Raw genomic sequence first — 24,784 nt, forward strand, 5'->3', positions numbered from 1 at the left:
GTTCTCTCTCCCATATCTGCAATTAAAACAAACAAACAAAAGCAAAAGCAAAACCCCACAACTTTCCCCTTACTATACCATAAAGTGGCCATGTTGTTAGTTTATACATCTGGTGCAGAAACCTAGGAGATGCATCAATGGACCCCTTTCCAAGGGGCTCAACCTCTCCTAACCACGCCAAGCTGCTGACTGGACTCTCCTAAGGTATGGGTCATTTGTTTCTGCTGGCTTCTGCCACCTATCACATTTGACTCCAAACTTTAGAGTCCGTCTCTTCAGCCACTTCTTCCCTCTACCTGCTCTCTCCTGGTACTTAAGTAAATGTCACTTAGGAGCTGTCCACTTCGTCTGTGTCAGCTCCTGGAACCTACTGCTGCTATAACACCCACGCTGGTGTATCCAGCAACTTCTCTCACTCTATTGGGCACCCGTCACATGGAAAGGGATGCCTTTCTGTGATTTGGGATATCTCTCTCTGATTGTGTAAACTTTCTGTATCCCAGGATTTGTAAGTTCATGGATTTTTATATGATGACTTTTGTTCTGGAATTTAAAAAATGAATACAAAACCATAAAAAATGTTTAAAGAAAATAGGACTTAAAAACAGCATATGTTTGATGATTAAGGTCTACTCAGGTTAAGAGAAACTGACAGAGATGTATGTCTAACCACTTACATCTTTTCTGTGTTCAGCACCAGGCTTCCAGAAATTTTTAGGTAACAGATAGCATATGTTTAATGAATAAGGTAGACTTGATGAATAAGGTTTATAAATTCCTAAGGTCTATTCAGGCTGGCAAAAACTAACTTGAAGATGTATGTCTAGCCTCTTTGTCTTTGCTAAACTTTTCTAAGCTTTAGTTCTTTGAGGTAAACTGAGTCATACAAAAACCTGTGATATTCTATAAAGCACACTGTTAAAGAATCAGAAAAATAAGTTTCCTGGTCTGTCTGTAGACTGTGTTTATAGTTTAAAGTTTTATTTTGATACAAAGTGTCTTTTGAACCTTCTATTCAAATTTTTAAGACTCAAATTTAACAAGGATAAATTTGTAAAATCCTAATCTTATAAAAGCTACTAACTTGTTGTAACTGTTAAAGATAATTAAAACATACAAATTAGTAGTCATTTACCTTATACATTATTAAATTCTTTAATGTGCTCAGAACTATGTTTGTAGTCATGTAAGTAGGAATGTAATTCATTTACAGGGACAAGATTTAGCCTTTTGTATATGTTGTCAAGGTTAAACCTGAAGCAAGTAACTAGAAATAAGTAGTTTGTTTAAAATCTTATACTTAATAGGTAAGATCATGGTCCTTAAACCCCTCAGAAAGTTCTGCTGACTATGGTGTTTAATGAAAAAGACTTCCCGGATAGACAAAAATACCAGCTTCTGGTAGCAGCATCTGAGGCTATCTCCAAAGATGGGCAGCAATGGACTCCATGCAGGCTTGCTTCATGTGTGGTAACATTGACCACTGGCCAAAGAACTGTTCCAAGCCTTGCCCACTACCAGGACTACCCAAACTATGGACACTGTTGAGTTAACTGCTTTACTCTGCCTTACCAAGACAGGTCAGTTTTCCCAAGTTCCTCCCTACAGGAAAATCTCTCAGACCTTCTTGGTCTGGCGGCCAGGGGCTGGTGCTGTCCTGTGTGGCAGCCGCTGTATATAATCAAAGAGTGACAATCTCTGCCCACAACAAAGGCGTCAAGATCACCATGGATGATCCCAAGCCGGTTGTCCCGTGGTGGGCAAGCCTCTGTCATTTTAAATGATACAGAGGCCCTTTGGATTGTACTTCCTTCTCCAGTGTATCGGTGTCAGATGTCTGTGGTGGTGTTGATGGTGAGCTGTGGCCTTATCAGTGTAGCAGCAGCAAGCAGACCTCAGCCAGCTCCTCCCTCCAAGGCTGCAGCTACCCAGTCATCCTTTCATATATGAAAACTAGGCCTTGCTTTTTCGAGAGCTACTAGGTCTCCTGCTAAGAAAGGCCGACTCACAGGTAGACAGACCTGGCTGATGGGCTTCATACTGAAAAAGATAACCTCACAAAACAGGTTTTAGTACAAAAACAAACTCAAGCTACCATGCTGCTATTACTCACTAAAAACTTACCTTTTACAATTCTTTTATTTAAAAGAACTTGTTTTTTCAATGACTGGTCTTAGTAATCAACCACCTATGTCTCATGGACTGAATGGAAAAAAAGGTTTTACATTTGTGTAAGTTGTGAGGGTCTGAGAAAGTGACTTAAGGTATGTGAAAACTGAGACTTAAAGGTGATAAATGATGGCTCGTGTCTCCAGATCGTCTTACAGGAACCAGAAGCTCCCCAACAGCCTCTGATAGTTTGTATTCTGCCTCTGGAATGTAAACTGTTGATTCTAGAAAAGATGCAAGAAGGTGTTTCAGCAGGATCTAAACTTGGTCCCTGGAATTTTAACAGACCTGTGCAGAGGGGTGCAGTCATGGGCCCCTACTTTCATTTCAATATGATTAACTGTGTCAAGAATGAGAATGGTGTGAAGTATTTATTACTAAGTGAAAAGCAGGGAAATTGGGTTACTAAATTGTATGTGACATACCATCTCCAGGATCCACAATTTCAACTATTGCTGTCTCTGGAAACTCTAGTGCAGCCATGCCAGGTTCTAATAGGATGATTTGGAAAGATTCTGAGACCTCATACTTATTGTCGGGGATAAGTCCCACCTTCCACGTGGCTGTAGACTGGCCGGGGCTGAAGTGGACCTGTTTAGGAGCCGTTCCTCTGAAATCTTCACTTTCTTTTGTGGTCTCCTCTTTGGTTTCAATGCCTGACAAAGGTCAGGAAACTCAATTTAAGTCGGAAGGGATATTTTCCCTTCAAAGTGGTTTCTATTGTTGACAAAATAGATAACATAGTTATTGCTTCCTTTTAATGTCCCCAAAAGATATTTGTGAACATTGTTCCCGGCTAAAAGAGAAAACAGAAGTGAGCTGATTGAGAGGAAAGCAGGAAGGAAGGGTGGGGTAGAGCAGCTGTAAGTATGTGCCGGGCCTTGGGTTCCTCTGCAAAAAGACAGCATGCTGTCCGAAAGCACCAAGGAGGAATGAAAGGGGAACAGCCACTGATGGGTTCATTTTAGCATTTATTAACCTATGACCTCTGATTGGTCAAATGCTGGGAATTTGAAGATGAGTGAGAAACAGTTCCAGCCCCTAGAGAGCTCACTGTTTACACAGTGAGTGCAATTATGCTTGGTACATAAGAAGTCCTCAATAAATATCACTGAGAGAATATATTATGAAAATTTCTATTTCTGCAGGCTGACTTCTAACTCTCTGAGTAGTTGAGTATGAGTTTGAACTTCTCACCCTCTTGTCTCCATCTCCCAAGTTCTGGGATTATGGCATGGATCACCACATCTGGCTTTATTTGGTGCTGTGGATCCAGGCCAGAGCTTTCCACATGCTAGACAGTTACCTTGCCAGCTGAGCATCATCCCCATACACCCAGCCTGTTTAGTGACTTTTGATTATGAGAGAATTCTTAGTAGATTTCTGTTACGGAGTATTAGTTTAAGATGTGTTATATTCATTTATGCTGTGGAATATTTGTTTAATGATGCAAAGATGTATTGCATTCTTTCATGTTGCATTTGTTTAACTCTGTGAAGCTGTGTTACTTTGCCTGTCTAAAACACCTGATGGTCTAATAAAGAACAGCTAATAGCTAGACAGGAGAGGGATAGGCGGGGCTGGCAGACAAAGAGAGTAAAGAAAAAGGGAGGATCGAGAAGAAGGAGGAGGAGAAAAGAATGCCAGGGGCCAGCCACCCAGCCACACATGGAGTAAGAAGAAAAGAAAGGTATATAGAACAGAGAAAGGTAAAAGCCCAGAGGCAAAAGGTAGATGGGATAATTTAAGTTAAGAAAAGCTGGCTAGAAATAAGCCAGGCTAAGGCTGGCATTCGTAAGTAAGGATAAGTATTTATTTGAGAGCTGGGTGGTAGAACCCAAAAGAGTAAAAAACAAACAAACAAACAAACAAAAAAAACCGAAAACAGCAACAAAAAAGCTAACTACAGTTTTCCAGACAATAGATCCATGATAGTGAAAACGGAGAGGTGGGGACTGACTGGAGTGTTGTCAGGAAGGAGGAGTTAGTGACTTACAGAAGAAACTCGTCCACAGCAATCCAAACAGCTCAGGAATATGTAAAACAGCCGGTGTCGGTCAGACACAGCGGTGAAGACTCCCTGAGTCTGAATAAAGTCTCTTTGCCTGTGACGTGTCAAGCACTTTTCTTTGTTTGATTCTGTATGGCAGGGTGGGGTGTGTGGGAAAGGAGAGAAGGTAGAAACAAAGGTCCTGAGGTAGAGAGGTCCACCAATGTTTGTGGGAAACCCCATGAGGTAGAGAGGTCCGCCAATGTTTGTGGGAAACCCCATGTGATTTTATTTATTTAATTTTTTATTTTATGTGTATTGGTGTTTTGTCTGTGTGAGGGTGTCAGATCCCCTGGAACTGGAGTTGCAGACAGTTCTGAGATGCCATGTGGGTGCTAGGACTTGAACCTGGGTCCCCTAGAAGAGTAGCCAGTACTCTTAACTGTTGAGCCATCTCTCCAGCCCCTTTATTTAATTTTCTTTGAGGCAGGGTTTCTCTCCACAGCCCTGGCTGTCTTGGAACTCACTATGTAGATCAAGTTGGCCTCAAACTCACAGAGATTCGTCTGCTTTTGCCTCCCAAGTCTGGGATTAAAGGTGTGCCCCACCACATGCAGCTAATTTTTTTCAATAAAAATAATAAAATTGTATATTCAATTAAAATTTTTGAGTCTGTAGTTGTTTGAGTGTGTGAAATCAACTGTAATAATTTAATCCTTGTAAATGATACCGGGTCTGCCAAAAAACTGAGATTAATAGCTGCTTGTATAATTCTGCTGCCTCCTTGTCAAATTATCTGAAACTTCGTGGATGATGACCCTCGGCTGTAAAACATGAACATCGTTTCTTGGGTAGGAGAGCTGGTTTTGTCTTGTAAGCCTATGAAAGAAAGGCTGAACTTGGGGTGTGGCTCAGGGAGTAGAGTGTCTGCAGAGAAGCCTGAGGAACTGTGTCCAGGCCCACAGCACCCAGGGACAAGCCAGGCTTCACGTGCATCTGTCACCCTAGTCCTGGAGGTGGGGGGCTGCTGACAAGTGGATCCCTGGAACTTGCTGCTCAGCCCATCTAGCAGAATTGATAAGGTCCAGGTTGAGTGAGGAGATTCTCTCAGAAGATAAAGTGCAGATTGATAGAGGAAGATACCTGATGTCAAGCCATGGCTCCACATGCGTGTGCACCCTTGCACACTCATGTGTGACCCATATGTATGCATAACACACACACAAACACACACACACACACACACACACACACACACACACACACACACACACAGACGCATTCATAGAATTTGGAAGCCAAGAGTGACTGTCCGATATTTAGAAGCACACCCTTGGCCACGTGTTGGAAGTAAAGACTGCAAGGAGGTGAGTGATCTCCTCAGTGGAGGCTTGGAAGAAGGTGCCACTGTTACAGAAATAAAGCTGGAATGTGGCTCCTTGCTCAGTACTTATGGAGGGTATCAGCATTCTGTCGCAGGGAATAAGGTACAGCCACAACTACCCTCAAGGGGTTTTCCATGTATGGGGACATACACAGATGAACAGATGGTCTCAACTCTGATAGTGCCATGGAGTAACAATAGTGGTCATCATTTGAGTATCATTCTGAATTACTGTCACGTATCAGCTATCAAGGCATTATGAGGTGGACATTCCATGTATGAGGAAGCCTGTGTTCTATGGAATACTCTGGAAAAGCCAGAGCTTGAACAGGAAACCGGGCTTCCTGCTACCTGTGCTCTGCTGGTAGTCCTGGTCTGGGGTGGTCGGGGGATTCAGGGGGACTTCATGGAGCAGTGGAGCGAGCCATGTTAGAGGCTCTCTTCAAGCAGCAAGAGGCGGCTTCCACAGTCACGTTGCTAGGGTCCCTGTGAGAGTGGAGCCAGCTATCTGCTGCAGAGGACAGCTGTGACACATGGGCCTCTTATGTGAGCTAGAGGATGGCAAGGGTGCAAGTCGGGGAGGGGCTGGCCCAGGTGCAAGGCCTCCTGAGCATCTCAGTCACACACAGCCAAGTGCTCCTCACAGCCGCTACTCTAAAGGTGGAATACGGAAATTCTTCCTGACACGCTAATTCAAACTCACAAGGAGGCCTTGGACGACAGGTTGCGGAAGCCAAGCCCTGAAAGAGAAAGGTTGCATATTTCAGTTGAAGTTCTTGCCAGCAATTCCAGCCACGCATGGATGAAAGGACCTGAGGGGTGGGCTGAGGCTTCAGCTGACCTAAGAGAAAGTCTGCTCCCGGGGCCTCCTGTAAAGCACACCTTTCTTTGACTAACCTTTCCTGTGCCATGTTTCCTTCCTGAATCCCCTTCACTGATTTCGATATGGTAGCTGGACTCTAAGTGGAATTCTGCTTGTCCGTGAAGCTCTCGTTGTTCATTTGTAAAATGAACATCAGCAACAAAAGAGGCTGGGTGTAGTGGTGCACTCCTTTAATCCCAGCGCTTGGAGGCAGAGACAAACTCTGTGAGTTTGAGGCCAGCCTGGTCTACAGAGGAAGTTCCAGGACAGCCAGGGCTACACAGTGAGACCCTGTCTCAAAACCGCCCAGAAGATAACATATTCTCCTCAAGAGATCATGAAAATAAAGGCAAAATGACTCCTGAAGGTTCTGGTAGTTAACAGTGCTGTCAAAATGTAGTGGGTTCTTAGAACAATTATTATTAATTATTAAAGATAGTAATTGGATCCTCTATGCAGACCCTGCCTGTCTCTTTACTCCAAAAAGCTATGTTTTGCTGGTAGGTGTTTGTAAAGCATAGAAAACTTGACACTGTGCATGTCCTTAAGCAAATTAGAACCTCAGAGCTGGATTAAAACAATTACATATAATCAAGTAGTTCAATTTAAAACAGCAATTAATTAGAAAATAATAATTGAGAAGAATAGCTAGAACTAAGCATGGCAATGAATTCTACACTCAAAATCAATTTTAAAAGAAGTTCATTGTGACTTTATTCCTAATAACCAGAAACCAGAAACAACCTAGATGTCCCTCAACCAAAGAACTGATAAAGAAAATGTGGTACATTTACACAATGGAGTGTTGTTCGGCTGTTAAAAAAAATAGGACATCATGAAATTTGCAGACAAATGGACGGAACTAGAAAAAATCATCCTGAGTGAGGTAGTCCAGACCCAGAAAGACAAATATGGTATGTACTCATTTATAAGTGGATATTAGTTATTAAGTAAATGATAACCAGGCTACACTCCACAGGCCCAGAGAGGTAGGTAGAGAGGAGGGCTCTGGGGGGAATGCATGAATCTTCCTGGGAAGGGAAATAGAATAGATTTTGTTGGTGGGCTGGAGGTGGATGGGAATGGGATTGTGAGAGATCAGGTTGTGAGGGGTGAGAGGGATGGAGGGATAGAGTATGGGGAGAGACAGAATTGGGGGCACTGGAGGAGGTGGTATGGAAATGTAGCACAGTGGGAACTTCCTGAAATCTATGAGGGTGACCCTAGTGAGGACTCCTAGTAATGGAGGATATAGAATCTGAACTGGCCGTCATCTGCAGCCAGGCCAGCCTTCCAGTGGTGGGACAGGGTTGCATTTGGTTTAGTTGTTGGCTAAGGGGGTCCCCTGAAGATCCCTAAACAACCCAGGCTGATGCTAGGACAGAAGGTCTCTCTCTGAAAACCGACAGGGGGCCACACTGCAGAGGACAATGTCCACTTGTAGAGAGGTTGAGCTGGTGCCTGCACGGAGCGGAGCCTTCACCCCTACATCCTAGTCTCTGGCACAAGAAGGTACTCTGCAGGCTGCGGAAAGAGAAACCGGACATCAACCCAACCACAAACCCTGGACCTACACTCTGTCCTGCCTTCAAGATGTGCTGGGCAATGGCTGCGCAGAACTTGTGGGAGTGGCCAACCAATGTTTGTTTCACTTGTGGCTCACTCCACAAGAGGGAGCCATGCTCTACTCTGCCTGGATGGCTAGGGACCCGGGAGACTGCACAGTCCAGGGATCCAGAATGGAACCATACAACTGGCAAAAACAAAACAAAACAACAACAACCAGAAAAAAAAAAAGAAAGAAAGAAAGAAAAAGAAAACAGTAAAATGACTTCTAATGATAGTCTGCTATACTCACAGATCAGTGCCTTATCCAGTCATCATCAAAGGGAATTCCTCTGGCAGCAGATGGGAGCGGGTACAAAGACCCACAGACATTATATGGAGACAGAATCTAAGTTAGAGGTCTCTATCGGGCGGTCCTTGGAGATTGGAGAATTCAGCAGAAGATCAGGAGGAAAGACTGTAGGCGTCAGAGCGGATGGAAGACACGGGAGACCAGGGCCCACTGAATCAACTAAGCAGGGCTCGCGTGGGCTCAGACTCTGACGCAGCAAACACACGGCCTGCAAGGGTCTGCACCGGGTCTCTGTGTGTGTTATGGCTGTTAGCTTGGTGCTTTTGTGGGTCTCCTAACAGTGGGAGGGGGTGCTTCTCTGACTCTTCCGCCTGCTCTTGGGACTCCCGGTCCTGTTGGGTTGCCTTGTCCATCCTCTTGAGGGCTTAGCCTTGTCTTAGTGTATCTTGTTTTGTCTTGTTCGGCTGTTGTCTCTTGGAGGCCTGCTCTTTTCTGAAGAGGAAATGACGGAGTGAAACAAGGGGGGAGAAGGGACGGTGTGTGTGTGTGTGTGTGTGTGTGTTGTGTGTGTGTGTGTGTGTACTGGAAAGAGTGGAGGGAGGGGAAACTGGCGGGATGTAATATATGAGAGAAGAATCTATTTTCAAAAGAAAAAAAAGAAAAGAAATTGGGTGAGCTGGAGATTGTGGGATGGGTAAGAAATGTCTAAATTTTCCAGGAGTTTTTTGAGTTATAGAGAAGAAAAAGAATATTATCTGTTAGAAAATGGAAAACACACAGAAAATAATCAAAGCGTATCAGCTTATAGCTCATACAACACAGTTTTCCTGTAACTTTTGTAGGTATTTCCACCAAACTGGCTCCTGATGCTCCTTCACTCTGCTTTTATGTTCCCACATCTTTTTGCTGACAACCAATCCCAAGCTACTTACTGATGAAGGATGTGCTACCAAGGTATCCCCTGCGTGTGAGGGTCACTTCCAAGAACGTGGAATCTTCATCCACAATGTAGTACTGTCTTTCCAAAGAAATCCAAGCCCAGTTTAGACTGAAAGCTTGATTGGTCAGTTTGTTTCCTCCTGGGATTGATGGGGATAAAGAAGACATCAGCAGAAGCGATGAAAATTAATGATCAGGGCACTTAGAATTATTATTCTTTGTAGAGGAGAAAGGATCTTTAATTTTCTAGAGAACATTGTAAGTGATTCTCACCACATGGGTAGCGATCACCACAGGGGTTGCATATCAGATTTTTACATTAAGACTCATAACAATAGCAAAATTACAATTATGAAGTAGCAATAAAAATAACTGTATGGTTGGAGTCACCACAACATAAGGAACTGCACTAAAGGACCGCAGTGTTAGGAAGGCTGAGAACCAAAGGCTTAGAGAAACAATACTACAAATTGTTGGGCACAAATGAGGTATCCAATACATGTCAGCTACTTTCATCAGGGTTTTTATTTATTTATTTTTAATTTTTTATTTGTGTGTGTGTGTGTGTGTGTGTGTGTGTGTGTGTGCAAGCACATGTGTGTTTAGGTATGTGCACATGGGTGAAGGTGCCAGTGGATGCCAGGAGAGGGTGTCAAAGCACTTAGAGCTGGCGTTACAGACTATTGTGAGTTTCTCAACTTTCATCATAGTTTTAAAGGAACGCAGACCTGATACACACCAGGCTCTCTACCTCTGGTGTAATATACCTTTGACTAATAACTGGATTATTTATATTTTTAAATTTCTGCTAGCCTTAAGAACAGCCTCTACTTCTGTCCTAACATCTCAATTCAAGGCATTCTCCTACTTCTCTCTGCCCAGTTAGCCTAGTCCTTGAGCAAGATAAGTAAATATGAAAGCTTAGGCCTCAGGCCTGAGCTTATCAGTCTCTGGCCTGACACCTAAGGCAAGCCCTTGCTTTCTGCAAGCCCATGCTTGCTGTTGAAGTGCCTATTGATTCGCTCTAGAGAAATGAGAAACATAGGCAGTGTGGACAGACAGCTGGTGTGGACAAACAGCCAGTGTGGCAAGACACCCAGCAGATGTTTGCACCAGGTGTGTTGCGGGGAGAGGCCAGATGAAGCCAAGAGGTGAGGTCCATCTATAGGGGTTTTGAAGCTGTTGTTGCTAACATTGCTAAATAACAGCAGCCTCGCCGGGGTGGTGGCGCACGCCTTTAATCCCAGCACTCGGGAGGCAGAGCCAGGCGGATCTCTGTGAGTTCGAGGCCAGCCTGGGCTACCAAGTGAGCTCCAGGAAAGGCGCAAAGCTACGCAGAGAAACCCTGTCTCGAAAAACCAAAAAACAAACAAACAAACAAACAAACAAACAAAACCCAGCAGCCTCAGAAATAAAGAAACAAATATCTAAGAAACAGCTTGACAGAGCTTCAGTGTAAGGATACATACTGCAAGTACATACAATTAGACACTGTGAAGAAAAAAAAAAAAAACAAATACTAGTCATGAAATGTAAGAAGCTCCAAGTGGTAAGACAGCATAAGAAACTTCATACCCCTTATATTGATCATCTCCCACAGACTGGTCCTAAATATGCACCCATTAAAATATGGTAAAGACATTATATTTGAGTTAAATATGGACTTTTGTCAATGACAATATTGGATGCTGGACCTGGCCTATACATGATGCCACCTTTAAGAGGTGGAGCCTCCTGGCAGAGTTTAGCTCCCTGAACCATGACTTTGAAGGGACTATCACTACTCCAAGCTCTCCCTCATCCTCCCTTCCACCTTGGCCATGAGGAAGGGTCTTTTTCCCCTTAGACTCCCATTGTGATACTCTCAGCCTTGCTACAGCTCCCAAATCAACAGACCAACAATGGGCTGCAGCTTCTAATGTTGTGAAACATAGTAAATGTTTCTTCTTTTTATTTTGATTATGTCAGGTACTTTGTTACAGTAAAGAAAAGCTGACTAACACAACTATTAACGAATGATAGAGATAACAACTTAATTGCAGAATTTCTGACTTCCTGAAATGTGAGTGTCTGCTATGTAGGTTTAAATAATTCCAGACAGTTTACTATCTTAAATTTTAGTAATTCTTCCCAGTGTGACATCATGCCAGATCTGTACCTGAGAACCTGAAATCCTTTCCATCCAAGGGAAAGTTACATTGATCCTTATCGGATCCCAGGTTCAAGTTGCCGACCTCAATGACAGCCCCAAATGCATACAAAGTTGAGAGTGCATTTAAAGAGCTTAGGTCCTGAATGCATGTTGTTACAGACTACACTCTGTCAGCCACATTTCTGAAACAGAGCTCAGGTCACCAGGGCAGTACCCTGTAAGCCTTGGGGTTTTGAAGCCATGTCTGCTGACATGGACACTGGCTATAGTATCAAGGGACCTCATATGTCACGAAGGAACTTCGTTGCAGTAGCCAAGCCAGTTTCTCCTGAGAAACACTCATGGCTGGGTGTGGTGGTGCATGTCTTTAATCCCAGCACCTTTATACCTTTGGAACTCATTCTGAGGCTAATTTACTCCATTGTGGTGTTATTATATAGTAGGAAGGTTTCTCTGGTTCCACCAGTCCCCTGCAGTCCTGTGGCCTGCTTATAAAATAATCACTTAGAAACATATTAATTATAACGGCTTGGCCATTAGCTCAGGCTTATTGCTATCTCTTACACTTAAATACCTATAATTCTTATTTATGTTTAGCCACGTAGTTTGGTACCTTTTCTCAGTTAGTTCTGCCTTGACATCTTGCTACCTCTGTGTCTGGCTGGCGACTCCTGATTCAGCCCTTCTTCTTCCCAGAATTCTGTGGTCTGCTTGCCCCACCTATACTTCCTGCCTGACTACTGGCCAATCAGTGTTTTATTTATCAACCAATTGGAGCAACACATATTCACAGCATACAGAACAACATCCCCCAGCATTATTATTCCTCTTTATACGTTCTGAATCTAAGAAAACTACTCTTTGTGTGGCAATAAACGGTATTTATGATCATACTTAGATCAGCTCTTCATCTCCACTTGACCCAACAAGGGCACAAAGTGATAATGCTTTTTTTTTTTTTTTTTTTTTTTTTTTTTTTTTTTTTTTTTTTTTTTTTGCAGTGATGGGACATGAATCCAGGCTTAGAGTCTTCTAGGAAGTCCTCTACCACTGAGCTACATGACCAGTGCACAGTGAGACTCCTGTCTTTACAACTGTCTCTTATCAGGTTGAGAAATGTAAGAAAAATACATTAAATTTTTATCCAAGTACTATATTCAGCAGTATATTTTATACAGTTATCAAATTATCATATTGTATACTATAAATACACACAAATACTACTGAGCAAAAAAGACAAAACCTCTAGGTATTATATCCAGGAAGACAATACCTGATTTATCTTAGTTACTAAGTCTTATTGTAGAAATAAAGTTTTCTTTAAAAATATAAGAATTTAGAATTAAAGTTAAAAATAAAAATTGGGTCAGCAGTGCTTGTAGATAAACCTGATGACCTGAGTTCGATCCCAGAACCCACAAAGCAGGAGGGACTCAACCCCTGCAAGCGGATGTGCTGGGGATGTGGCCCAGTGGTACACTCTGACCTTCTCATATGTGCTGGGCATGTAGCTCAGTGGTACACACAGAATAGAAAATGAATGCAAAACATTTAAAACTTAAAAAGGGATTATAAACAATTAGAGAAAAACTTGAAACTCTATTTAATAAATCCTGACTCCCAAATAGGCAAAATTAAATACCAAATGATAAATTAGCAGCTATTGTCAAATGTTTAAGGCCTTTAAATTTTGGGGAGAAAATATTGTTGAGTAGGGTATTTGGGATGCTAATAATTTAAATGAACACTTTCATGTTCAAATAACTTCAATTGTCATAAGCATTTCGCTCCTGCAGCTCTTATCATAATATAGCTTAACATGTATTTAAATTCATTTGCAGCTTTTTATTATGAATTTGGGAGTATAATTTGGGGCTTACAGCTGTTGCATAGTTCATACCATTCAGAAAACATTTCACAGTGCCTTATGGGGATGCATTCCTCTGAATTATGCTTTGATATGCACAGTTGCATGGCCTCAGATTAAAAATAGAAGTCTTTTTTTCCCCTTCCAAACAGCTATAAATTTGGGTAAAAGAAACCTGAGATAGAACAGTTTCCAAATTAAGAAAGAGAAAAGCTGAGTTGCATGTCCCCTGGGTCTTCATTTACTTCCCGAAGTCTTCACCCAAGTGTCTGGAGTTGTGGGTGACAGTTTCTGACGTTGTTGGGAAGCCATGTCACTCTCCCCCGAGACAGGGTGATCCTCCAGGTGGCTGCCATTCCTCAGGCTTTGGTTTAAGTCACATTTATTCAATTATTCTATAGGTCAGCCCAATTCTCCCCCCTCAGTGCTTCAGGATTCTGGGAGGGAAGACCACCTCCATGCAGAGTCAATATCTCAGACTCCAGCATTCTGTTCCTAAAATGGTAAACTATTCTTGTGTAACTACACATTAAGGTTTTCAGAAAAGAAGTAAAAAACCAAAATTAAAGTCTCCCAAAGGCTTGAGATCTCTGTAACTGCTTCTTTAGTTGTATTGACCTAAGCTGTTGTGGAGTATTACTTTAAATATGAAAGTGTGTTGCATTCGTTTGTGCTGCATTTGTTTTGTTATGTAAAGATGTGTTGCATTCGTTTGTGCTGCATTTGTTTTGTTATGTAAAGATGTGTTGCATTAGTTGCACCTTGCCTGCCTCAGGCACTTGATTTCTAATAAAAAGCTGTACAATATCTAGGCAGGAGAGGGATAGGCAGGCTGATGGGCAGAGAGAATAAGGAGGAGGAATCTAGGCAAAAGGAAAGAAAAGGGAGGAGAGAGCGAGGGAAGAGGAGAGGGACATGCCCGGGGCCAGAAGCCAGGCAGCTCCCTGCCTGCCAGCCCTGGAGACATCAGGAAAAGTAAGATACGCAGAAAGAGAGAAAGGTAAAAAGCCCCGAGGCAACACGTAGATGAAGAGAAACAGGTTAAGTTATAAGAGCTAGCGAGAAATGAGCCTAGGCTAAGGCCGAGCATTCACAACAATAAGTCTCCTCATGATTTGGGAGCTGGTTGGTGGACTAAAAGAAAGCCTGCTACACTAAGCTGAGGGTACAGTGTGCGGCTTTGCTCTTGGATGTACTTCTAGCCCCTTTGAAGCCGTGGGTGAGTGCTGCTGGGAGAGGCCTTTGCTTTGGAGGATGAGGTGGCAGGTGTCAAGATTTCTTGCTCTAATCCAGTAACAAAGAAATGTCTGGAACATTCTTTTTGGAGGTGCCTCCAAACTGTGTTGATGATATTTTGGCTCTCCATCTTGGTTATAAAAGGACAACATGTGCTGCTGTGCACAATACATGTGTTCTTTGCCCTATGCCCATTCTTTAGAAATAGTTACTCAGTGTAAGTTCCCGGAAGCAACTCAAGGAGATAACAGGTTTTCTTAGATGTTTGGCATAGCTCAATAGAGGCATTGCTTGATTTGGACAGAAAATAAAGGCACCTGGAGAAATCTCAAAGCAATCTTAGAGAATTAAATCAAATATATTTCAAGACTGTGTTAGCAGTTTTCAGTATATAGGAGAGCAGAAATACATAGATGTCATTAACATGTGGGCTAGTGTGGTCAGGCTTGGTTGTCAGCTTGATTAGATGAGATAGGCTTAGGTCATTACTAAAGCACACTTCTGTCTGTCTGTCTGTCTCTCTCCCTCCTTTCCCCCTTCTCCTTCTCTCTCCACGTGCATGAAAATGCATACACACACACTTGTACAGACAGGAACATGTACACACAAAAACCAGTTTTCTTTCCAAGAATTCTCCCTTCTGTGTTGAGATTGTTACAAGGATCAAAGATGATGACATGCAGACATTGCATACAACTTTGCATTCTGGAATTCTAAACTTTCAGGGATGTGGGCTGGAGGAGAAGGCTGGTCACCTACAGAGACCACAGAAGGTGGGGGGGGGCGGGGCTTGGGGAGGGAGAACAGCCTTCGCAGAGAAGGCTGGCCAACAAGTGAATGAACCACAGGAAATAACGGGTCTCTTCTGCCAAGGCCTCCGGAGTGCTGGGATTAAAGGTATGTGCCAACACACCTGGCTGGATGCCAGCAGCTCTCCATAGGTGCACTTGGCACACAGGGAGGTGGCAAGATGTGGCAGCCGTGCTGGACTCGGAGGGAGGAGACGAGTCTCAGCAATGGTACTAACTGGAGTTGGCCCTGTGGGGGATCTGCCTCTGGGACCTCAGTGTCTCCCATCTCAGGGAAGGAAGAGGAATCACATTTTTTCTGAACTAATTTTCAGGTTTAATCCCCAATATTTTTTTCCTGCCCATCTTAGTATGAGGCACTGCTGTTAGCAGCAGAAAAACATTAATTTATGCCCCTGTTTAGACAAATTATATTACTGAGTGTAAATCCAAGAGGACTTGACAAATTAAGTGTGAGTTTTAAGCTCTCTGGTGGTCTGAGCCTGAGTCAGGAGAATGAAGTCTGGAAGGCAGAGGAGCTGCCTGAAGAGTGTGCAGCCTCAGTCCTGACTGCGTAATGTTATCATGTTCTTCCACTCTCTCTATCTCCTGTGAAGACCCAGTTCTTAACAACTGCCCTTCCTATCAGGAGCCAGTGTACTGACATTGGACAAATTACAGCCCTGTGGTTCTGTGGCCGTGCCTCGGTCCAGGTCCCAGAGCTAGTAAATAAGTGAAAAACTATGCAAAGCCTATCACGGTGTTTGTTTTTCCCCATCGTCTCCTGCTGAGAAACGGGCCATTTGTCATGTTCACCGTGTGAGTCTGCAGCCTTGACAGTTCCTGCATCTGGTAGTCGTGGCTTATCTGCCACTTACACTGTGGTAACACTGTCACAAGACGGCAGCTGTCTGAGTGTTGATCTCGTTCTTGTTATAGAATTGATTACAGGTTTCTTTTCATGTTGGCGCACATAGCCAAGTCACTGGTGATTAGCAGGGCCCCAGTGAGTACCTGTGTGATGGCTGAGTGCCTCCTGGAACACCTGGCTTGCTTATGGATGGAAGTGCAGCATGAGCACCTCTAATAACTCACCTGGGCATAGTTTATGCACACATTACTTCTATTTATTTACTGTGCAGTAGACAACGGTTACTGTTTTCTAGTAATATCATAGTACGCAAGTGTCATAGGATGAAGTCAAGTTTTATTCTAGCTGTACTGTTCTGCAGTACCCATGGCCAAACTTTTGCATTTTCTGCATCTAAAAAGTGCCGTGTGAACAGCTAGGCAGTGGGGATTTTCAGGTTTGAGGGTCTTGCTCTAGAGAAATCGTTCAAAGATTTAATTCCTGTATGTGTGCATGTCTATGTGCAGGTGTGTGCACACGAATGTTCTTGTAGGGACCAGAATCGGGGATAGGATCTCCTGGAGTTACAGGTGGTCATAAGTCCCTTGATCTGGATTCTGGAACTGAACTTGGGTCCTCTGCAAGGGCAGTGCATGTTACTGACTGCTGAGCCATCTCTCCAACATCTAGAGAAATCTTTTAAAAACAATTAAAATAATACTTTTTATGTCCATAATAAATAATATCTCACAGTTTCTTCTTTTTTTCTAACATTTTATAAACTTATCATGTCATCTTGGTCATACAGGCTAATATTTAACTGGCATTTGAAAAGCAAGAGTATTTATTTTAAATGTTTACTGAAAAACCATTCTACATTGTGTGCCTTAGGAAGGTCAAGTTCCTTACAGGATAAAGACTTCTGCTTCCTTTTGAGTGTCCAACACATGAGATGGCCGCCAGCAAGTATGTGCTGATGTCAGCAACTGAGGGCTCTGAAATTCAAAATTAATTATAGTGGTAGAGAACACAGGCTGGAGGCAGAGGCAGGAACAGGAAGCTGATGGTCACATGATTCCACATTCAGGAAGCAGAGGGTAAGCAGGAAGTGGGGCTGGTCCCCTACTTCCTCCAAGGAGGTTTTACTCCCAAGATTCTACAACCTTTCCAAACAGTTCCACCAGCTGGGGACTGAGAATTCAGAAACGTGAGCTTGTGAGGGACATTTCAAATTCAAGCCACAGATGACTCAATGGAACCCAGCACTGTAATTCAATATTATTATTTTTATTTTCAATTCAATAGGTCTGTTCTTAGCAGATCCATGTTTGTAACCTCCAAGGAACTAACAGCTCAAACATTGTTTCAGTGTTTTATAGATCTGTACAAGTCCCCAGCTATGTGGAGAAGCTCATCATTTCGTGCTTAATATTAAATGCTCCCCATTTCATCTATTTATTTGTGTGTACTAAAGACAAAACTCTTACAAGTAACTAAAGAACTCATTCAAATGGGATTCTCCCCCTTCAGGGAAAGGAATAACACACAGAGTGTATTAGGGACAACAGAGAAAGGAGCTGGCAAATGAAACGGACTAAGACTAAGCCCCTTGCAGTCACAGTGGACTCTATGGGTTAAGGTGAAGTCTGTGTCCATCTGTGCTTAATACTGACATGTGGAACTTGGCGTAAAAAGCTGTATAAATTCTCAAGACCAGCTGATAACAGGGCTTAGACTCTGTGCTTTGGGTACAAGGAAGCAAGTCTGAAATACAAATAGTTCAGAAATAATTATTCGGACTGATTTCTGGGATAGTTTTCTATTGCCATGTAAGAATGAGATACCTAAGTAGACTGGAAAAAGAAGGTATATCTACATTCTCTCCTTAGCTGCAGTGGGTCAGGTATATGGCTGAGCTGGGACCCTGGATGAGATCTCAGAAGGACTAATACCAATGTGCAAGCTGGTCTGTACTCTCAATTGATGGAGAATATGCTTCGAACACACTGCAACCCAGTCTGCAACTGAGGCTCCTCACAACTTCGCACACGGCATTGGCCGGAGGCGGCCCTTAGCTTCTCTAAGGTTTCTGAAGTCTTTCCATTCTGAGGGTCTTCTAGTGGTTTCTTCCCACCATGATCATGTGCTTCTTTAAGGCCAGGGGACAATTGCTTTAGTATCCTTTGGCAGGAAAGAGGCCCACCTACCATGTGTATGTGCACATACAGGTGTGTGCAAACCTAATCACAGTAGGAACATGTTATCACCCTTGACATGTTCTGTTCATTGGAAGTGTGTTAGTTACTCTTCTATTACTGTGATAAACACTACAACCAAGGAAACTCGTGGAAGAAAGGGTTTCATTTGGTTTTCTGTTCCCGAGGGATGAGAGTCCTTTACCACAAGGAGGAGTGACAGCAGGTGGCAGACACGGTGGCTACAGCGGAAGCTGAAGGCTCACATCTTTTATTTTTAAAAAAATCACTTAAAAGAAATTTAAAAAATTCAAGTGTGTGTGTGTGTGTGTGTGTGTGTGTGTGTGTGTGTGATGTAGGCTGTTGCAGAGGTCAGAGGTCTTGGACCCTCTCTGCCCAGAGCTGGATTTACGGGCAGCTGTAAACTGTCTGATGTGGGAGATGGGAACCAAGCTTCATCCTCTGGGAGAGCAGTGTGTGCCCTTGACCGCTGATCCATCTTTGTAGCCAGGGACTCAACATCTTGAACCACAAGCAGGAAGCAGAGAACACACTGGAAATGGCACAAGATTTTGAAACTAAAAGTCTGCCCTGGTGACAGTATTTCCTCCAGCAAGACTACACCTTCCACCTCTACCCCGCAACCATGCCACCCCCTGGGGACCAAGCATTCAGACATCTCATTCAAGCCACCACAGGAAGCAAGTCATTATTCCCACTCACAGTCAAGGAGAAGCAAGGAGAGGAAGCACATGGGGCTTATCTGAGAACTTTACTTGCTGTAGTTTCCATTCTGATTGTACATTACAACTGCTGGGAGAGCTCCTTAGCATACAGATGGCTTGAATGCACCCTGAGGATCCAAAGACCTGGGCCCAGACTTGTGCTCTCTTCTATAAAAAGGTAATCAAATTACTATACAACAAACGTGTCACAAAGCTTCAGGTGTGCCTATTATATAACTCTGGAAGCATCCGACTTTTTTCTTTTGAACCAAGAAGGACTGAAATGCTAGAGAATTTAAAAGAATTAACCTCTTTTCAGTAGGAGGTACAAAAAGTGAAAGTTGCTGATCAAGTGAGACAGTGTCCAGTAGTCGAGTCAATACCTTTGGGAGATCTGTTGGTCTTAATCTAGATATAAGGCAGCAGGTTAGCGAACCTTCCTGTCACCCAACAATAAAGATGGGGAATGGAATGAAGACAGAATTTAAGGTGATTAGAGGTTTAATAGGCCTTGGGCTCAATCACCAGTACCAGGACAAACAAAGCTGTTGCAGGGGCGCCTGCCTGTATAAAAGAGCTCAGCCAGAGGGATTTACCAGGAGATGAGTAAGAACTAACAGGAAGGACAAATAGGAAGAATCCAGTGACTCCCAAAGCTATCATCTGTATCTGAATGGCCTCGGAGGGCCTGTGAGTTAAGGGTTGCATCCTCAGCTGGTGGAAGTGGACCCATTAGGAGGCAGAATAGGGTGGAAGAGATTTGGATCACCAAAGGTGTGCCCTTGAAGGGGATACTAGGACCCTTTCAAGAATGCTACTCTACTAAAACATCCTCAGAAGGGCATTTTGTTCTAGATAAAACTGTTTAGAAAACATGGCATTTTTAGAAAACAGAGCATTTTTGTCCACCATTTAAACCTCCTAAACATGGCCGCTGCAGTCTTAGCTGAACGTGCCCAGAAGCATGTTCACCATCTTTCCTTCTTGAAGGATGACCTTCAACAAAGCATCTTCAGGAACATTCTGTCAAGTGCTTTCCTTTGTGAATGTGTGTAGGCTCCTCCAACAAAGCCTGTACTTCTTTGTTAAAGGAGGCATTGCCCTTGGGGCATCCGCTGTGCCGTGCTTCCCTTCATCAGGTAATACACCTTTCTCTACTCGTCTACTGGTCATGCCTTTTTTCACGTCCACTCACTAAGATGTGAGCCCACTGAATTTGATTGTATTATCACAGGCCCCAAAGCAACATGGTCAAAGAACCATGCATTGGAACCATTGACAACAAATGAATTAACCTTTTCAATTTTTAAAAGTTGATGTCAAGGGGCTGGAGAGATGGCTCAGAGGTTAAGAACACTGGCTGTTCTTCCAGAGGTCCTGAGTTCAATTCCCAGTACCTACATGGTGGCTCACAACCATCTGTAATGAGATCTGGCTCCCTCTTCTGGCCTGCAGGGATACATGCAAACAGAACACTGTGTATATAATAAATAAATAAATCTTAAAAAAAAGTTGATGTCAAGTATTTTGTCATAACAACAGAAAACTAACACACCAATCTGTTCTGTTGGAAGCTCCACTTCAGCCCCCCTCCTCCCTTTCCAAACCCCACCCCTCAGAAAGCCACCAAGTGGCAGCTTCTTTCCCAGAGCTGCTGAAGACCATGCCTACAGGGTATTTAAGCTCAGGTCTATAGACCTGCATATGATTTCTCCTCTTCCCTCCCTCCAAAATCACCCAGGAGTGCTTTGCTCAGATTAAATCTAGTCTTTTACTCTTAATTTGGCTTATTGAGTCATCAGAGAAACCTAGCATGGGGATTCAAAATACCTATCACAATCTTCTGGCTGCTATTGCTTTCCATTAACGCAGTTTACACATTTTTTCAGTGTCATGTACATGCACCCATTTTCTCTTCTGTTTCTGTCTCTTTCTGTCTCTCTCTCTCTTGCTCTGTATAATTAACTACATTGAATAAACCAATGGCATCCACTGAACTGTTGTGTTTCTATTTTACTTGGCAGGTAGAATTCTTGACCAAGGAGAGGAAAGAGTATTTTGTCACAAAACGACTCTTGAACTGGATTTCCAAACTGTGTTTGTTCTGTTCGGTCATGTTACTCTGCAATGAGCTATAAAGTGAGGCCATGTTGGGCCTAGACAGGAGACAGGTTAAAGACAACAGCAGGTACAGAAATCAGCTAAGAGGAGCAGATGGCTGGGGCAGGTGCTGTCCTCTCAGTCCCATACCATTGGTTTATGTAGATAATTGAGTTGGGGACAGGTTGTATGGGGACAGCAAAGTTGGGAAAGGCCTGATCTCGGTGCCACAGGAATAAGTCAGAAGTCCTTGGCCAATGTTTTCACTACTCCATTCAGCAATGCTTATAGTTCTTCCTTCTAATGTCAACCTTTTGACTGTTAGTTCCACAGGACCCTGCTCAGGAAGCAGCATGTTATTATATAACATTTATTTTTATTTTATTTGCATTGTGTTTTGCCTTCATGTATGTCTGTGTGAGTGTATCAGATCTTGGAGTTACAGACAGTTGTTAACTGCCACATGGGTGCTGGGAATTGAACCTGGGTCCTCTGGAAGAACAGTCAGTGCTTTTAACCACTGGGCCATCTTTCTAGCCCTCAGCATGTTATTTTGAATTCATATAAAAACACTTCAAAGCTATTCTATTAGTGTTTCCTACACCTTGCACTAAAAGACTTTTCAGGGCATTTGAGCATGAGTCTATGCTAAGAACAGTGAAGAGGACCCAGGACCTGTAACATGGCTGGAGGCTATGAACTTTGATGTGTTAGAAACATCTTAAGAATTCTCTGTGAATTTTATTTTGTTTTATACTTAAGTACTTCTATTATTATAAAAGCAAAACTCAGCTTAGAGAATATGCACCTGATTTAGTGTTCTCTCAACCCTCTAGCTCATGGATCTAAGCCCTAAATCTATCAGAGCAAGTACGGACAAAACTAGAAAGTCTCTTGAAAGACTAGCTCACCAGCTGGGGATGTGGCTCAGGGTTAGAGCACTTGCCTCAGAAGTGGGAGGGCACTTGTTTCAACCCCCAGTGTAAACAAACAATAAGAAAAAAAAAATGACCAGAAAAAACAGGCCACTACAATGAAAACCCCAGATGGCAACCTTAGGGTACTGAACTCCTGCAGAGCATGGCACTAAAATTCCCCTCTGATAATTCTATACCAAAAAGGAGTGATTTATACATACTTAGAAAAGGCCTAAGTCTAAATGTGTTTTTAAAAGAGATCAGATTATTTTCTCTCAGTAACTGCTCATCATTACTACTGTTTTTTACTGAAATAGAGAGTTTCTGCCAGGCAGCAGTGAGTGTAGATATCAAAACATTCCAAGCTCTCAAAATTGAAGGCTTCCCTCTTCATGGCATGCCAATAGAAACATATATACAACTTAGAGCCATACAAAAAGTTGTTCTTGGATATTCACGAAAGCAATATTTACCAAGACTTATAACGGCATCAAGTCCATACATTAGACTCCAGTGCATACAATGAAGTATGATCTGGACATAAAGGAATGATACATACTAAAGCATGGCTGGATGACAGAAGCCATTCATACGGAAGGCCCCAAACGGGCAGCTCTGTCCAGATGGAGAATAGAGTAGACGGACATAGGAGTGACTGCCAGAGGCACATGATTTCTTCGGGGACTAAAGTTGGGTTGTCATGAGTTTGGAGTCTGTGCACACTCTAAAACCATTGGACTGTGTGCTTTACATGGGTAAACTAGACAGTATGAACACTCTGTCTCAAAGAGCTGCTCAAGTGCCGTGTGCTTTTGTTTTCCACTTTGCTAATGCACACTATCACTGTTAGTGATGCCCTTGCTGAGATCCAAAGCCACCTACAGACTCGGTGTAGTTACTATCAAAATTCTCCTCTCAATCTCTGAGGAGATGAGAAAGAAATCCTTAAATCCATGTGAAACCACGAAACAACCCAAATAACCAAAGCAATCTAGAGAACAGAGCCAAGGTTTCATTCTACTCAGTTAAAAATACACTACAAAGTTATAGAAAATAAAACAGAGTGGTATCAACATAGAAATTGATATTAGACCAGTGGGACAGCCCTTAATAAACCCGTATCTTTATGGACAACTGTTACAGTCAGAGAAGGTGAATGAGTTCTGGAGTTCTATTGCACAGCAGTAACTGTAGCTAATGAAAGCACAACCCATATTTTGGGAGAGGATTTCAAACTTTCTCACAGTGAAGAAATGATGAATAATCAGGTCTGAACTGGAGTTCAGGTTCTGCTAGGTGGTTTATTTTTATTTTTATTCTATAGATTGACATCAAACATTTTAAACTTCAAACACTTAAATCAAACAAGTATTTTTCTTATCAAGAAACAAAAACTTGGGCTGGAGAGATGGCTCAGAGGTTAAGAACACTGGCTGTTCTTCCAGAGGTCCTGAGTTCAATTCCCAGCAACCACATGGTGGCTCACAACCATCTGTAATGAGATCTGGCGCCCTCTTCTGGCATGCAGGCAGAACACTGTATACCTAATAAATAAATCTTTAAAAAAAAAAAAAAAAAAAAAAGAAACAAAAACTTGAGCCATGTGTGGTGGCACACACCTTTAACCCTAACCCTAGTACTGGGGCAGTGGAAGCAGGCAGATTTCTGAGTTTGAGGCCAGCCTGGTCTACAGATCAAGTTTCAGGACAGCCAGGGCTACACAGAGGAAACCTGTCTCAACAAAACAAAAACAAAAACAAAACAAAAAAGCAAAGCAAACCAACCAAACCAAAACAACAGCAACAACAAAAGAAAAATAAGAAAATTAACTGGACATGATGCCACACTCCTGCAATGTCAATACTGGTAATTCAGAAGCAGGAGGATCAGGCCTGAAGAGGAAACCAGATCTCATTACAGATGGTCGTGAGCCATCATGTGATTGCTGGGAATTGAACTCAGGACCTCTGGAAGAACAGTCAGTGCTCTTAACCTCTGAGCCATTTCTCCAGCCCCAAGAATGAGAAGATTAAACAAAACTCTGTAAACGGTACAGCAAAGCAGATTACAATAAATGCATGTTAGATGTTTAAAGTGACTATAGTTCTCTGTAGGTGATGCAATTTTTTAGATTCTTTTTTCATTCTTTGACAGTTTCATGCATGTACATACTGAGTGTGGTGGTTTGAATAGGGATGGCCCCACAGGCTCATAGATTTGAATGCTTGGTCATTAGGGAGTGGCGCTACTTGAGAGGGATAAGGGGGTGTGGCCTTGTTGGAGGAAGTGTGTCACTGGGCGTGGGCTTTGGGATCTCAGAGGCCAAAGCCAGGCCCAGTGTCTCTCCCTCTTCCTGCTGCCTGCCTGTCCAGATGTAGAACTCTCAGCTCCTTTTCCAGCACCATGTCTGCCTGCATGCTGCCATGTTTCCTGCCATGATGATATTGGACTAAACTTCTGAACCAGTAAGCCAGCACCAATTAAATGTGGACCATGACATTCTTCACAATCCCCTAAACAGCCCAAGTGCACATCAGCAGATGAGCAGATAACAGAGTATGTATATACATAAAATGGAATACTGTTCAGTCAAAGAGTGATGTGTTTGTTGATAAAAGCTACAAGATGGATGAACCTAGAAGACAGTATGCTAAGAAGAGTGAGCCAGACAGAAAAGGACAAATGTCATATTAATCTACTTGTCTGTGACTTATGCATTGAAAAATTAGTGAAACAAGAAAATTTGTTACAT

General features: G+C 42.8%; 1 protein-coding gene across 1 annotated transcript in view; it reads right to left on the bottom strand.

Annotated features, from left to right (window-relative positions):
- Positions 1–24,784, bottom strand: part of Frem3 (FRAS1 related extracellular matrix 3) — a 60,032-nt gene that overhangs the window by 16,467 nt on the left and 18,781 nt on the right. The window contains 4 exon segments of the mRNA XM_028881760.2: positions 1,955–1,963; positions 2,277–2,393; positions 2,595–2,825; positions 9,196–9,342. Of these exon segments, the coding sequence (XP_028737593.1) occupies positions 1,955–1,963; positions 2,277–2,393; positions 2,595–2,825; positions 9,196–9,342 (504 nt within the window).

The sequence above is a fragment of the Peromyscus leucopus genome, chromosome 5 (genome assembly GCF_004664715.2).
Source record: "Peromyscus leucopus breed LL Stock chromosome 5, UCI_PerLeu_2.1, whole genome shotgun sequence".
Lineage (NCBI taxonomy): Eukaryota > Metazoa > Chordata > Mammalia > Rodentia > Cricetidae > Peromyscus > Peromyscus leucopus.